The sequence below is a fragment of the Phoenix dactylifera genome, chromosome 11 (assembly GCF_051530095.1).
Source record: "Phoenix dactylifera cultivar Ajwa chromosome 11, Ajwa_hap1_PhDact_Kaust_v1.1, whole genome shotgun sequence".
NCBI lineage: Eukaryota > Viridiplantae > Streptophyta > Magnoliopsida > Arecales > Arecaceae > Phoenix > Phoenix dactylifera.
Genome location: NC_143200.1, coordinates 17,589,339 through 17,607,016, shown reverse-complemented (window position 1 = coordinate 17,607,016; position 17,678 = coordinate 17,589,339). Strand labels below are relative to the sequence as shown.

Below are 17,678 nucleotides of genomic sequence, written 5' to 3'. Positions count from 1 at the left end.
CTTGAGAAAGCCATTAACGGGCCTAAAGAACCCAAATCTTGATCCGAGAGAGGAGAGATCAATCCTAAAAGCTGAACCACATTCACAGTAGGATTGATTAGTGTCGTGAAAGAGGGAAGAGAAAGAGCGAAGCTTGACCATCCACTGACTATTGATGAAGTGATGAAATGTGGAAATTTGATGAATAGCTCAGTAAGGTGACGTCGCTTCGCTTTTTTTTCTTAGAATAGTGAAAAACAAGTCCTCCTGCCCTCGAACGAGAAAGAGGAACCAATCGAGAATAGAAAGACGAGCTTGAAGAGGGAAGAAGAAGTAGAGCGAATGCTCGTTCTGTTGGAATAAAAACCTCTCGATCTGATCTTGAAAGAGGGGAAGGGAGATCGATCTCAATCTGTCGAATCCTTCTCTCCTGCCATCGATCGTCCAAAGGGTCGTTTCGGTCGAGTGTCCTCAATTCAATCGGTCTGGTAGCATTAGACGGCTCACCTGGTTCACGAAAGACTTCTACACCATCCATTCACCAACAGTTTGGTCGATTTGACACAGCTAATCAAATTTTTGACTTCTTGGCAAAATGTTAAACTACTTCCGATCTAAAGTGCTTCTAGATCTCATGGAAGAAGGAAGAATGAAAAACAACACTTTCCATCTCTTGCTTCAAAGAAGACAATCTCGATATGTGTCTGTCATCTTCCGCAGGATCTTACCTATTTTTTGATTTGCTGCCTCCACTGCTCTGTTTGTATTATGATCGACATAAATATATTAAATAGATAAGATGATGAATCATACACGGAGCTTATACATATTTATTTTAAGAAAAAATCGATAGAGATTGAATATTAATTATATCTATATTTTCTCTATCTAAATATGGATATAAGTCTGATACTTTTTGGATATATTTCAGATCTCAAGTGAAATACAATAATCAAAGCTAAATAGATGACATGGCCATAAAAGATACATACAAAATCCACATTGCATCTGATGCACCTTAGGTAAAAATTATCTACGATATAATTATAAGACTTACATAAAAATGGATTAAACCAAGAATTTGAATATTTATCTAATCTGATTTCTATCAAAAATATATTAAAAATTAAAACATAACATATATAGTACAAAGTGTTCAATGTTTTTCGGTAAGTACCATTATTACTTTCTAACTATAGTATGAATGAAAAGAATCATGAATTATCTTTTTTAAAGAAGTTTTTAGAAAAAGTAGATTTGTAGGAATATATTAAATTATCGATATTTTTAAATATTTTCTAAAAACTTTAAATATTATAAAGAAAGTTATTCTTTTTTTTCTTTTTTTAAAAAAGAAGAGGATTTAATTTTTTGAGAGTAATTAATTATCAAAATATGAAATACCATGACATATTTGAGAATACCATAATAGAATCTCAGTGAAATGTTCTTTAGATTTGTAAAATATAACCATACAGAATCTGAGTAAATCTTTTCTTTATATTTGTACTTATCTCAAACCCCATTTTATTGGAGATAAATAGACCACCATCCCTCTCTTCCCCTCCATCCAGAAGCACCCAAACAACCTCCATTTCTTCTTTTCCTCGATTTTGGTTGAAGACAACCTCCATTTCTAGTACCATAGGTACAACTACAATGAACAATATGATCACCACCAAACTCTTGCCATCCACTTTCTTTACCATGGGCATGCCTTCAATGAGCCAATTCACTGTCGAGACCCTCCTCAGCCCCACCCTCCTCTTCCTCACCTTTCTATTCTTCTTTTTTCTTCTCCACCCCTCCGTCCAAACCATACTTACGAGTTTCAAGGATTGTCGTCTTCCTCCAGGTTCGACATCTTGGACAATATTTGGTAGCCTCCTCACAATGCTCCGCCATAAGCCTCACTTCCGTTGGATCTTAAAAATTGCTGAGGGAAAGGACATCACATGCATCCGCCTTGGCAGTACTCATGTCATTGTTGTGAACTCTCCAGAGCTTAGCCGTGAGTTTCTTAAAAAACAAGATGCAAATTTTGCATCAAGGCCGCTAACCATGGCCACTGAGTACTCTGGTCGGAATTTTCTCTCGGTTGTCATCGCTCCTTGGGGCGAGCAATGGAAAAAAATGAGAAGGGTGGTGGCATCAGAGATCCTCAACACTTCAAGGCTCCATTGGCAATCAAAGCTACGCACTGAGGAGATCGACCATATTGTCAAGTATATACATAACCAATGCGAGAAATTGGAGGAACCCGTTATCAATGTTAGGCTTGCAACACGATACTACACTGGCAACACTATAAGGAGGATGATATTTGGAGTAAGGCATTTTGGCGAGGGTGGAGAGTATGGAGGACCGGGCAAGGAGGAGCTGGAGCATGTGGATGCGGCATTCAAGGTGCTATCTTTTATCTATGCCTTTTGTGCATCAGATTTTATGCCATGGTTGAGGTGGTTGGACATTGATGGGCATGAAAGGAACATGAAGGAGGCCATAAGGGTGATAAACAAATATCACGATCCTATTATTGAGGAAAGGATGCAAAAGTGGAGAGGTGAGAAGGAGAAAGAGGTTAAAGGGGCTAAGAGGGAAGTGGAGGACCTCCTTGATGTTTTCATTTCATTGAAAGATAACAAAGGGAGACCTTTGCTGACAATGGAGGAGGTCAAGGCTCAATGTCAGGTAAGATTCTTTTTCACAATATTTATTTGGATTATTTTTGAGTAAAATTGAAGATAGACCACCAATAGTTTTACTGCCTACTTGTTACACATTTCGATTTTAGAGTCACCGATCTTCCATAACCTTGTCGGTTTTTTATATAACCGTGTAGATGAAGAATTTTAATTTGTTGTGGCTGATGAATGGAAAAACAATCTCACCTTGCAGGAACTAGTCTTTGCAACTGTAGACAACCCATCCAATATAGCCGAATGGTCATTGGCCGAGCTACTGAATCGACCTGAGATCCTTCAGAAAGCCATGGAAGAGTTGGACCGAGTGGTTGGAAAGGACAGGCTGCTCCAAGAGTCTGACCTCCCCCAACTTCCTTACCTCAGGGCATGTGCTCGTGAAGGCCTTCGTCTCCACCCCGTGGCCCCCTTCAATCTGCCGCATGTCGCCTTGGCTGATGCCACTGTTGCCAATTACTTTATCCCAAAGGGGAGCCAAGTTCTGCTGAATCGAGTTGGGCTGGGCCGAAACGAAAAGGTCTGGGATGACGCACCCCGATTCAACCCAGACCGGCACTTGAAGAATGGGTCAACTGATGTTGGGCTTGCTGAACCAGACCTACTATTCATCTCATTCGGTACGGGCCGTCGTGGGTGCATGGGGGGTTCTTTAGGAAGCGTCATGACTTATATGCTACTAGGTAGGCTTCTTCAGGCATTTGATTGGAGCTTGGCACCGGGGGAGCTTGGTGTGGACCTCTCAGAGGATAATAGAAGCCTTTTTATGGCCAGACCTTTTCATGCTTGTGCTAAGCCACGACTGGCATTTTTAGCAAACTTATAAGTCCGAAAGATCAGTCCCATTGGCTCAACCCAGATCATTGTCAAACTTGAGAATAATCAATAAATGTATTTCAAAATTGGTTTACTTAGTCATATAACGAGCACATTTTTTTCAAAGCACCTCTAAGATACGTACCCTGAGTCGGAAGCACCTTTACGATCAGGAGTTACAGTCTTCTCTTGGTTTGTGATGTTGGTAACTCATATTAGAGAGAAAATATAGAAGTAGAAAAAAAGGTGGGGTCGACGCCCCTCCCTTGTAGCCTATGGTTCGATTGCAAAGTAGGTGGAGGAGCCACCCCGAGATTCACAAGCACTTGAGGAGGAGAGAGTAAAAGAGATAGAGGATAGAGGGAGATAGAAAGAGAAAAAGTGTGCGAAGAGAGGAGGGGTTTGACCGTACTTGGGAAAGAGATAGGAGGAAGAGAGAGAAAAGATATGGGAGGGACCCCCTATGATAAGTGGAGAGTCAATCATGTGTACAATAGAGTTGAAGTACAAAATTCTAACTAGAATCTTTACTCTCTGATGATTATAAAGTCAGCTTCTAGACTCTTAACTTATATCCTATAGAACAACCGTTTGACCAAACCCAATTATAAAGATTGGCTCAGCAAATTTCAAAATAGTTTTGAATTGTGAAAAATTAGGGTATGTGCTAGACCATGGAATCCCCGTGTTACCAATCCGTCCGATCACTGATCAGCGTAAGACGCATGCTAAGTGGACGAACAATGACAATAAAGTTAGGTGCTGCACAATGGCATCCATGTCCAATAAATTAATGCCAGCATGAGAACATGAAGACTGCTAAGGACATATTAAATCACCTACAAGAGTTGTATGGTGATCAGAGTCACGCAGCTCGGTTTGAAGTATCCAAGAGACTCTTCAAAGCCAAGATACGCGATGGGCAGTCTGTCCATGATCATGGTTTGACCATGATAAAGGACTTAGAGAAGCTTTAGAAGCTCAGCATGACCATGCACAAGAAATTGCAAACGGATTTGATCCCGTAATTCCTTCTAGCTTCATATGAACAGTTTATAGTAAATTACCATATGAACAAGATTGTATGCACCAAAACAGAATTGTTAAATAAATTGGTAACAACCTTAGGGACCTTGAAGAATTCAAGGGGCATAGTTTTTGCTGTCGAGTTGGCTTCTACTTCCAAGAGAGTGTCTACCTGGACGAAGAAGAAGCCTGCGAAGAAGTAGAAGATCGAGAAAAGGCCAAGTAAGGAAGTTTCAAGAAAAAGACCGATTGCAAGGGAAAGTATTTCCATTGCATCGTAAGACGGCCATTGAAAGAGGAACTGTCCTACATATATAGAAAGCATAAAGAGCAAGAAGGGTGACAGACCTTTAGAAGGTATGTCAGATATGCTCATTATTAAAAGGATACTTAGGAACTGTTACCTGTTGCTAGCAGAAAGTTGATTTTTGTATCTTGTTTAGCACAGAAAGATTTTTATAAGACTATTGTTCAATTTGTTTGAGAAATAAATTGGATGCATATGGTTTTATGATTGACCATCTCTATCACTTATATTGGATGTACCTGTGAATGTATCTGAGCAAATAGTGAGTACCATAGGATCCAAAAGGATCTAGAGATGAGATAAATCTAAAGTATTTGTGGCACCTCAGGCTTGGTCATATAGGAGAAGACAAAATAAAAAATTGAAGAAACATGGGCTTCTGAGCTCATTGACTTCCGAGTCATATCCGATTTGTAAATCCTGCCTTCAAGGTAAGATGGCCAAATTACCCTTTGTAGGACATGGGAGAGGTCCACTGCGATACTTATCCTAGTACACATTTATGTGTGTGGCCCATTCGATGTGCAGGTTAGGGATTGTAATTTTTACTTCATTTACCGATGATTACTCACGGTATGGATATATGTGTGAGACATAAATCTGAATCTTTTGAAAAGTTCAAATAGTTCAGATATGAAGTAGAAAAACAAACAGAAAAGCTCATTAAAATTCTTCGATCGGATCAAGGAGGTGAACACCTTAATAGAGAGTTCCATGTTTATCTCAAGGAGAATAGTATAGTTTTACAATGGACCCCTCCTGGTACACCTCAGCTCAACGGGGTGTCAGAGAGGAGGAATCAAACCCTATTGGATATGGTTAGGTCCATGATGAGCTTCACTGATTTACCCTTGTTTCTTTAGAGAGATGCCCTACTTTCAGCAATTTACTTATTGAATGGTGTTTCCTCTAAGTCTATTCCTACCACACCGTATGAGATATGGCATGGTAAGAAGCCGAGTCTTGGTCATCTCAAGATTTGGAGATATCCGGTCCACGTCAAGCGACAACAGGTGGACAAGTTAGAAGATAGGATAATTAATGCTCGTTTTATTGGATATCCTAAAGGAGTTATTAGAATACGATTTTTACGTTCCAAAGGATCACAAAGTGTTTGTGAGCAGACATGCTATCTTCATGGAAGTAGTTTATCCTTGATAGAGGCAGTGGGAGGAAAAATGAGCTCTAAAAAAAGTCTCTGAAGAGCAACGAGCCATTTTGCCTATAGAACCTATTCATATTAAGCCAGTACACGTAGTACCTCCTCCACCTCGTAAATCTAGTAGGATCTCCCGTCCATCTGAAAGGTACTTAGGTATGCTACTAGAGGATGTTAAGGAAGTGTTCCTCATGGAAGATAGGGATCAAGGTAAGGATCTCAATACCTACAATGAGGCGATGTTAGACATCGATTTCGAGAGATGGCTGGAAGCCATGAAGTCAGAGATGGACTCCATGCATTCCAACCAAGTCTGGATCTTAGTAGATCCACCAGAAGGTATAGTACCTATTGAGTGTAAATGGATCTACAAGAGAAATTTAAGTTCGGATGACTAGGTCGAGACCTATAAGGCAAGGCTAGTGGCGAAAGGTTATAGTCAGTACGAAGGTACTAATTATAAGGAAACTTTTCCACCTGTAGCATTGCTGAAGTCCATTCGAATATTACTTGTTGTTGCAGCATATCATGATACTGTGATGGTGATCACAAGGTCTGTAAGCTGCAAAGGTCCATCTATGGATAAAAGCAAGTATCTCGGAGTTGGAACACTCGTTTCAATGATATAATCAAATCGTTTGATTTCATCAAGAACAAAGAGAAACCATGTGCTTATAAGAAAGTTAGTGGGAGGGTTATTGCATTCTTCGTATTGTACGTGGATGATATCCTTCAAATTGAAAATGATATTTCCATGCTAACTTAGGTCAAGGTTTGGTTGTGTAAGGAATTCTCCATGATAGACCTTGGGAAAGCATCCTATATTTTGAATTAAGATATATAGAGATAGATCTAAGAGGATGCTTGTCCTGTCACAGAATATGTACATAGAGGGAGTGCTAAAGAGGTTCGGCATGGAAACCTATAAAAGGGGATTATTATCCCTTAGGCATGGGATAAATCTCTCCAAGAAGATGTGCCCCAACACATCTGAAGAGATTCAGCGGATGAGCAAGATCCCTTATGCTTCGGCTATAGGGAGCCTTATATATACCATGCTATGTACGTGACTTGATATAGTACATGCTGTGAGTGTCACGAGTATATATCAGTCAAATTCAGGCAAGAAGCACTAGATAGCTGTGAAGCATAGTCTTAAGTACTTGAGAAGAACTAAGAACATGTTCTTGGTCTTTGGAAGAAGATCAGAGTTGAAGGTAGAAGGATGCACACATATTGATGATAGAAAGTCTACATCAGAATATGTGCAATGGTAGTTCAGAATATGTGAAAACTGAAGCGCATCTTGAGAAGATGGAGCTTAGGTTTATGGCTGATTGGCTTTTGTGCAAGTGGAAGATTGTTAGAAGTATGCCCTAAAAGCCAATTTGGCTGACGCATTATTTTATTCTGGGATATAAATTTGTACTTGACCTAATTATGAATTTATTAAGTTGGGCATTCTTTTCATTCATGTTTTTATGTGTCCATGAATCGTCCAAGGAATTAATAAGATGATGACGCATATTCTCAAGAGTTGAGAATTTGAGGCATGTGTCATTGGTGATTAATTTCTGAATTGCTCCTGATCGATGGATCATCACGAGGATGGTGATTGATCCGCTCACATATTGCTTTCTTTGATGGACGAGTCTTGAGTCCACAGTGCAGGAACACTGGAGCAATTGTGCAAGTACGTGTTAGAGAATAAGGGTACTGAGCGTGACCAAAGCAAGTAGTCACTTGGATGTCTATCCACTCGTCAGTGACTTACTTGATGCTGCAGTTGTATGACTGGTCCTTTGACCTGCGATGCCTCAGCTATTCACGATGAGGTTGCTATAGTTTAACAAGCACATAAATATGGGCCCTAGCCATTTGGATTCTTGTGGTGCAGATTGGCTACACTAGGTTCACTGTAGGAGTGGGGTGCATCTAGATGGAATCTATTGACCTTGATAGATTAGGAGAGATCCTATGTGATTTATGAGATTGAGTTCGTAAATCCTCGGCCGGGGTAGTATGTACAGTGGAAAAGAAGTTTTTCACTCGCGAACTCAAATCGAATAAATTTGACATATGACAGACGATGGAGTTTGACAAGTTATCCATGACCTCCATCCTGCAGGGATCCACGATAGAAGGACTGTATCATACGATAACTGCACCTAGAGGTTCATCATTCCATTCTGCTGGGTAGCCACTACATGCTGCTAGGTGTCACTGATGGATGGTAAGACTTAAAAGGACTATCTTGATGATCGATGATCCCTGGTGAGTTGAGTTAGAATTGTTCCAACCCATTGAAAGGAGTTTTCAATGATATTATGATAGAGATCATAATATATCTCACTACCAGACAGAATAGAACCTATGGGGTCACACACATTAGAGGTATTGACTGATCCGATGGTTGAATTGTGATTTAAAATCACAAATAATTTATAATTATCAATTTGATTGATAATTGGTAAACCCACTAAGAGTTAGTGAGTTGAAGAAGGAATAATTGCAATTGGATTGCAATTTAATTAAATTAATTGAATTTAATTAATTGAACTTGATCATATTAAATACGAGTCCTACTTGGAGTAGGATTTCTAGAGTCCTAATTGGATTAGGACTGAAATTTAATATGTCCTAATTAGATTAGGATTTCTTAAGTCCTAATTAATTTTAATCTAATAAGTTAAAAGACTCCTAATTGGATTAGGATTGAAGAGGTCAATTGAGTTATGGTTCAATTGAATCCTAATTGGATTAGGATTTGAAGGGATGCAAATAGGTGTGCACCTAGTCCTTTTTGGAAAAGGACTAAACCACCTAGGATTAAGCCCCAAACCCCACTTGATTAGATCAAGTGGGGGGGCGTGCGTGATGGAGGATGAGGAGGGAGGGGCGTACGCCCCTCTCTTGGCACTTTACGTGAAGAAAAGGAGGAGGGGCGGACGCCCCTCCTCTTGGCTAATAGATAAGGATGGAGCTCCTAAAATACCCTTATCTTAAAAGGAGAAAAGGGGCTGCCGTACATGAGGATTTTCCTCTCCTTTGAGCCGTGAAGCAGCCCCCTTCTCCTCTGGTTTTTCAGCCGCCAACAAAAAAAATAAGGGTCTCACGTTGAAGTTGATTCATAAAGGAGGGCATGCGGGCCCCCCTTGAACCTCCCTCCTTGGAAGTACGTGGGATTTTTTCTCCTCCCTTTTGTGCCGTGAACCCCTCTCTCCCTCTTGGGTTTCAGCCACCAGCAAGCAAAGAAAAAGAAGGAGGCATGCAGCCCTTCCTCCCTCTCTTCTTTGGTTCCAAAAGTAAAGGAAAAGAAAAAGGCTGCAAAGGGGTTTTTGCCTTCTTCCTTTTGATCCATCCTTCTTCCTCCTCTCTAAGGCAATCAAGAGTTGATTCAAAAGAGAGGATTTCAGCCATCAAAACGTATCTCTGTAAGGGAGCTAACACTCCGGGAAGATTAGAGAGTTTGGATTGGTCCTCTATCTCGTGTGGATACCCGTAGAGGCCGGACGCGTGTGCGGCTTCAAGCGAACCATCCAACAAATACCACGATCATCAGATTGCAGTGAATATCTACCCGCACAAGGTGAAGATCTGATCTTCCTAATATTATGTAAAAGTATTTAATCCTAATATATCTACGAACGATGGTTTTAAAATTCGTTCATGCATAATGAACGGGATCTCGCGCATGTCTTCCGCTACGCGCAGAATTTTTCTGGAAATTTCTGCGGCGTGCGAGGGATACCAACACAAATGCCATAAACTTAACCAAGAATTTAATTCAGCACTCAAGATCTAAACACATAAAAATAAAACATCATTTCATAAGAGATCATGTTCAAAACAAAAATATCATAATTGAATTTGTTAACACTGAAAAATAAATTGCTGACATTTTCACCAAACCTCTAAATGAAGAGAGATTTAATGAAATAAGAGGAGAACTATGTATTTGTGACCCATTTTGATTAAAATCGTAGTACAAATTTCATTTGATTGAATGCTTACATGATTAATTCCTATTATTCTCATTGATTAAATCATATTCGAAGAATCTTAATTTGAAAATTTGAGTCTTGACTTATGAGGAGACGACTCATAGTAATGAGGAGTTGACTCATGAAGTGAGGGGGAGAGTTTGCATCATATAGAGGTCTGAAACAACTCCGTTTCAAGTAGAAAGGACGACTCACCTAAGTCAGGAGTCGACCCCCGCTTTACTTGAGTCGACTCATGAAACAAATGAGTCAACCCTCGCTGTTCCGAAATAATTTTCTTCCGAAACGTTATTTATTTAGTCGAGAGTCAACCCCCGTTCCACAGAATGCTTCAGTCATTCCAAAATTTTTCTTTCCGTCGTCTTCCTTTCCAAAACCAAAAACCCTTAAACCTTAGTATGGTCCCGACCGGTCCCTTTTGGCTCCTAGGAAGCAAATCACATTTGGTCCCAAAAGAAAACAACCAATCGTGCAACAAGAAAGAAGATCTAAAATACGATCGGACAGAACGGTGGAACCCACAAATTCGTCACCCATTCTCAACAAGAATCTGTTCCATCCTCACCCATCCTGACACCATCTTCTTCCATTCCTAGGCTTATACTGTTCACTACGTTGTCCATCCGAATGGTGTCTACTAGAAGAAAGGTTGATTCCTATTCTTAGAAAGGGAAGGGTTTCATATAGGAACAAATTTGAAGGAGATAGGATGGGAGTATATATACTCACTAGACCTTCCAACCTACCCCGACCTTGTAAAAAAGTTCTACGGCAATGCTAGGTATGGCCTTGGTCAGATTTCGTCAAAGGTGAGGGACGTTCCTATCTTAATCACAGAAGAAATTTTAGGGAATGTGATTAGGGCACCAACTAATGGAGAAAATCTAGAAGAACTACAAGATAGAACTAAAGGGATAAGGTTGATTCAATCTAAGGATGAAGCTAGTGAAGAAGAAGAAGTCTAGGCCAATAAACTGCATGCTGAGATGAGGCTACTCCATCACATTATCAGTAGGATTTTGCTTCCCAAAACAGGCCAATTTGATCATGTGTGTGAGAGAGATATATTGGTAATGCATCATCTACTTAAAGGCCAACCACTGAACCTTCCTACCATGATGATGAAGCATATGGCAGATCTTGGACAAAGAAAGGAAGCATCACTCCCTTACGGTATGGTTCTGTCGCTCATTTTCATTAGATATGATGTCAGTACTCTGGGGGAAGCTAAAATGGAGCTCAAGCACACTGACATCTATAGTGAAAAGTCACTGATGAGAATGGGGTTTGTCAAAACCAATAACAAGTGGGCACATAAAGGAGAAGATAAGGAAAAAAGAACAAGAACAGAGGCACAAAGGCCAGCTGATTTAAGACAAACTAGTGTAGGACCTTCACAGAGAGCACCCAGCACTAGTGTACATAGAGAAAGGCCACCTGCTCAGTCCCTTAGCCTAGAAAGAGACCAGCTAAGATTTATTGGAGATCATATACTACAAGGTCTTTTTCATTCTGGAGTCTGTTGGGATAAAGTCAATGATATGACTGTGATGGTGAAAGAAGTGAAGACTGAGTTGAAAAGTTTGAAAACACTTGCTGCTGCCCAACAAAGAAAACTTGGAGTTATTAAAGAATATACAAGGCAACAAGAAAATGAACTCTAAGCATCACTGCAGCAAACTAAGAAAAAAGGCTCTCAGCTGACTGCTTCCCTCTCAACTCTTGATTCTAAAGTCAGTCAACTTCTAGGAGACAAGAAGGCCTAGATCCCTTAGCCTAGATCTATTTGAGCCTGACACTTTATGACCAAATGTTTCACATCTTTTGTATCTCATTTTGGATAATCATCTACTTGTTATATGTAAACCTTGGTTGTAAATTGTAGTGTTATCAATGAAATACATGTTTCCTTTTCAATGAGCTGTGACTTTAGTGCAATTGTTATATCTTGATGTCTCTATCTGCTCAAATATATTCTTAAGTCAAAAGGCTCTGATATATTCTGAAATTAACATACTCTGATTTTTAAGTTAAAATTATCTGAAACTCTAACATTATAATAAGCTCTCATACATTAATAAGGTAAAAATCTCTGATGCATTAGCTTTGATACATTCACAAACTGCTTTTGGTGTGATGATAAGCTATGTTGGATCGAGCATGTATGATACATTTAAAAATACTGTTATACATATAACTCAAAAAGCTCTGATCTTTTTAAGTCGAAATGCCCTAAAATCTTGGCACTGAAACTCCCACTAAAACTCTATTTATGTAATAAATTATTATCAATATGTACCTCCTATTCAATTATTCTCTTTAACTCTTGATGCTCAAATCATAATCTATAAATAGAAAATTTTCTAACCCCTTACAGGGGGGAGAAGTAAAAGAATTTCATATATTGTGGAGAAGTAAAAGAATTTCAAGAAAGGGGGAGAAGTACCAGAACTTCAAAAAGGAGAGAAGAAAGCAGATACTGTTTTATATCAAAAATCTTATTGAAGAAAATCGATAAATGACAAAGATAGGGGGAGAAGCATAAATTGTTTAATCATAATATAAAGGAGAAGATTTTCTCATAAACATACAGATTTCACATAATGAATGTCTTAGAACTCAATAATGCACGTATTCTGAATATTTTTCTGCTCTGAATAATATTGCAAAAAATGCTCTCATTGAATATTCTGAACTTTCTGAATATCCTTGTTGCTCTAAACTATATTGCAAAAATACTCTGAAATTTATTGCAAAATTCTTTTAGACTCAATAGTTTTTGTCATCATCAAAAGGAAAAAAATTGTTAATCCTAAAGGATGAATTTTGATGATCACAAAAACAATTGAGTTAAATGTGTACTCTAATAATGTTGGCTTAAATATAAAGGGTTAGACCTCAAGATAAAAGTTGCACTTACAACTTCCAAGAATCAAGAAGAATAAAATCAAAGCTCTCCAAAAAATTTGTGAAAAACTTATGAGTCGACCCATATAGAACTGAGTCGACCCTTGTGTAGTTCAAGAAAAACATAGAAGAATCACCGCCTGAGACCAACTACATGAGCCGACTCTCGTGTTTGAGGAGGCGACTCAATTTATACATGAGCCGACCCCCGACATTATTGAATCAACCCTTGGGGGAGCACAAGTAACCTATGAGCATTAAAGGAATAAGGCGACTCTTGTGTTTGAAGAACCGACCCAATATCTACATGAGTCGACTCCCGACATTGATGAGTCGACCCTAGAGGCAAATGCAGGAACTTTGTATGGATTGAAGGAAAGAACCGACTCTTATACTTAGTGAGTCGTCTCCCTTGATACACGGGACAACCCTCGTTTTTACTCATTGCAAATGAAACCAATTGCATGGAATGACAACTACATGGATCCAACCCAATTTTGATTCAGAGCCGACTCGACTCAATCCAAACTTGATCCAGACCCAAATTTTCTGGGTTAGGGCTGGGTAATATATGGACACAATCCAACCTAAAATGACATGTTTGGTCAGAAATTTTAATCGTAGACCTGACCCGATCTTCTATTGGGTTGGGTCTGGTCCAACAATAGGATCTGAACAGAAAACCAGGTTGGATAGATGTCACTTATGACCTGGTCCGACACTACAACAAAATCGTGCTTTAACGACTCTTTTTTGCCGATGCTTTCTCCAAGCGTCGGCGATTTTCCGACTCGCGCCCAAATCTCCCGACGCTTTCAAAAGGCGTCGGCCATAGACGACGCTAATTAGCGTCGTCGTAGACTATGGCCTAAGACGACGCTTATACGCGTCGTCAGAAGTAAAATTGACAAGGCTTATACGCAAAACCTAGTGGCCATTCCCCTCCTCCTCATTCTGCATCCCGATCAAGGCTTGCCCTAGCTCCTCCCCTCCTCTCTCCTCTCCGACGACGAGCAGCCGACCCTTGTCTTCTCCGGCGCCGAGCGACGTCCGACGGCAAGCTCCTCTCCTCCTCCCTTCTCTCCGACGATGAGCGGCCGATCCTTGTCCACTCCGGCGCCGAGCGACGTCCAACGGCGAGCTCCTCTCCTCCTCCCTCCTCTCCGACGACGAGCGGCCGACCCTTGTCCTCTCCAGCGCCGAGCGACATTCGACGGCAAGCTCCTCTCCTCCTTTCTCCTCTCCGGCATTTAATAGCAGATGAGTTTTTTCCCCAACCCTCTCCGGCATTTCAAATTTTAGAATTAACCAAATATTAGTAGCTCGTGGATTGGTCCATAGAAGTTCTTATTTATATGCATGATGTATTGTCTGTTACTTCTTATCTTATTTGCGGTGATTCGTGGTGCTTATTTCCCTAGAGACAAAATCCCTGTTCTACTAGAGATAATATTGGGATAAACAAGTAGGACAGCCCTAAAATGATAACTGGGAATAAAATCCTAATATAACAGGAGCAATGATTTCCAATCCACTTATGCCTCCCACAGGCTGGGTTATTTGAATGTCAAGCTCAACACTATCATTGTTCAGACCAGCAGATTCTTTCCATGATCACGAGCATGATGGTGGTGGTTACATGATGACAGCAACAAAGAAGAATAGGAGTCTGACAAATTTTCCAGAAGAGTCCAACTGTGTTCATTCTTTTCATCAATTTGGTAAAAGCTCATGATTTTTTATACCTCTTCCTCATTATTCATTTTTGTAATATTATTTACTCTTTTAATATTTTTTTTATTTTTTTGTATTTATTTTTACCTTTCATTTAGTTTTTGTGGGAAAAGAATAGGAAGCCAGACAGGAAATCACTCAGAAACTAGTTTGAAGTGTGTTCATGTGCATGTGCTTGTTTGTTTCTTGCCAGTTGCCTCATTTTGAGGAAATGGAATTGAATCTGTTTCCAATGAATATGAAGGTTGTACTGTCTCTATCATCACTTTGAAGAAGAAAAAAAATAGCACAGCAACCTGCATGGAGAAAAGCATGAAACCTTGTTCAACCATCTGCTGAAAAGTTGGCAGGCTGATTTTTTCAATCCAAACATTTGATACAGTGAACAGCATTAATTCTGCAACTAAGGACCAACAGCTATTTCACTGTAATACATGAGTACAGTAATTTTAGTGATTAGTATTTGGTGGGATCCTGCTAAGCAAATCTCATCATGCTTGCAGAGTTAGATGGTTCATGGTTGTCAGAAGTAACTGCTGTCATAATCTGAGAGCATGCTAATTTATTCAGACCTCCAATAGGGTATTACATTTGGTTGTTCTCGGAAGAAGAAATCAGTAAGAAGGAATGTTGATAGAAATTTTACTCTGTAGGAAAAAGGGAATGAGCGATAACTGATGATAAGCTGTGCAGTCAAATTTAACAATGTTATTCGAAATTCTCCAAGTATGATAATGCACTGGTTGAAACAATTACAACATTAATAGATATTTGCGGAACACCAATGACCTATAGATTACTCTAGCTTTTTTCCCCTCTAAATAAACATATGCATTACTCTGTTGCTGTCACTATCAAGAGAGTTTATTTTGATGATTGAGAACAAGAAGGTGGGAAAAAGTCCATTACAGAACTCCAGTCTCAGGACCACTGAGAATGTTCAGAGATTGCCGGACCTTCAAGCCTCAAGTAATCATAGAATAGCCCAAGGAACTGATTGAGACGTGGCCTGTCTGAAATATAACATGCTATCTCCTTTGGCCAACAAGGGAGCAATGGTGCTATCCACACCCAAATCATATGCTTCTCTCTTTGTGCCATTTGCCGTATGCCATATTGGCAATAGAAAGGTTCTTTGTGATTATAGGATTGCTATGATCTCTTTGCAAGATAATTGTTGACAAGGTCAATTTCAATTGCTCAGCTGATCACATTGAATTAATTAGCAATTCATTTAGATTTTATTTATTATTTAACTAGTATTGCTTCTTTTTGTGCATACTAGGTAACAACATGCCGCGAAGAAAACGATTCAAAGATGTTGAGTTTCAATACACGTCCGTGGGATCTTCTTCCGATCAGTCCCTGCAGTCCCAGCAGTCTGACGAGCCCTAGCAGCACGAGTCCCATTTCAGCATGAGTCTCACTCTTAGCACGAGTCTCAGTCTGAGCACGTGCCACCTGCTGATTGTCCAGACATGGATGACGTGAACATCCAGGGTAATTTGATTTACATTTTATATATTTATTTTTTTATAATCTAATTATATTAAATCATTTGCCTTTAATGTTTTAATTAGTGGATGGATATTTTATTTTATTTTTATAGATGGACTAGGGAGAGTGAGGAGGACACGAGGACCCACTCGAGCACGGGACGTGTGGAGCCTACACGAGGATGAGAAGATTGTGGTACATTGCAATGAACTGGGGCAGCCTATCAAGAGGGCTGCAAGCATTTTATCGACTTTTCTAGGATCGGTTGCACGGAAGGGTCAGTTGTATCCGCTCAACTATACGAAATGGAATGAAATGCTTCCTTCGTATAAGGTTGAGCTTCTTAAAGTTATTGAGGTAAAGAATTGAATTTGCTTACTATCACAATTTTATTTTTTGATTTAACATTGTTATAACATTCTTTAATTACTTTGGTGTAGAAAAGGTTTTTGCTCCCTAAAGAGAGCCATGATTGGGTGCTAAAGTCCGTCAACCGCAAGTGGAAAGAATATAGGGCCAAGTTAAAGGCAGACTGGAAGCACGATGGTATGACAGAAGAGGAGGTTGCCCGTGTTTGTCCTCCTGATGTAATCCCTCATCAGTGGGGGGAGCTTGTCCACTATTGATTTTCCGAGAAAACTCAGGTTGTATATATTTTTTCAATACCTTAGATTGTATTTACTAACAATTTAAATTACAAATTTATATTGTTTATTCTTTTTTTGGGAAGACATATTCCAACATTGGTAGAGCTGCACGAGCCTCTCAAACTGTTCCTCATACTTCAGGCTCGATGAGTTATGCTCGACGTAGAGCTGAATTCGTAAGTTTTTTTGAAACTCTTTGAAACAATTTTAAATTGTTCTATCATATAGCATGTAGCATGATAACTAGCTTGTCAATATACTTTCTGTTGTAGATGGATGATAATGGGAGGGAGCCAGGTAAGGTGGAGTTTTATAAGATGACTCACACCCACCGAGATGGCAGTTTTGTTCGGGAGGAGTCAAGAGATATAGTTGTATGTATTCATCTTTAAATCTTTCAACGATATTTTTATTAGTTCTATTATTGGCATACATTAATATGACTTTTCTTTTGAGAGATATAGGACAGGGCAACAACTCTTATTTCAGAGCGCGTCGGGGAGTCATTATCATCCTACGCGACCAGTCATATCGAAGCTCAGGTGCTAGCTGAATTATTGGGCCCAGAGCGTTATGGTAGAGTGAGGGGTTATGGCGTTGGGGTTACCCCCACTCAGTTGTCTGCAGTGGGCATGTATACAAGAAATGCTGGAGAAGACAGTAGCAATGCAGAAGTTAGTAGACTTCGGGCAACAATTGAAGATATGAAGGATCGCCATCAGGCAGAGTTGGCAGAGCTGAAGCAGAACCAACAAACTTTGCAGTCTCAGCTTGAGCATATTTCATCTATGTTACAGCGATATCTCTCTCCTCAGGTAAATAACTATATGTATTTGATGACTTTACATAATTATCACTTATTTTGCATGAGTTAATGATTTTCATATTTCTAACTTCTAAAGT

The 17,678-nt window shown here is 39.6% G+C and overlaps 1 protein-coding gene across 1 annotated transcript; it reads left to right on the top strand.

The window, feature by feature from the left end:
- Positions 1–1,686: 1,686 nt before the first annotated feature.
- LOC120111410 (tryptophan N-monooxygenase CYP79A68-like) lies at positions 1,687–4,289 on the top strand. Its single transcript, XM_039128461.3, has 2 exons — positions 1,687–2,670; positions 2,878–4,289. Exons 1-2 carry the CDS (start codon positions 1,687–1,689, stop codon positions 3,502–3,504), a joined length of 1,611 nt encoding a protein of 536 aa, XP_038984389.2. The 3' UTR covers positions 3,505–4,289.
- Positions 4,290–17,678: the final 13,389 nt, after the last annotated feature.

Coding starts and splice junctions, on each gene's coding strand:
- LOC120111410 (XM_039128461.3), top strand. CDS start 1,687: ATGGGCATGCCTTCAATGAGCCAATTCACTGTCGAGACCCTCCTCAGC. Junction 2,671..2,877: donor AGGTCAAGGCTCAATGTCAG/GTAAGATTCTTT, acceptor CTCACCTTGCAG/GAACTAGTCTTTGCAACTGT.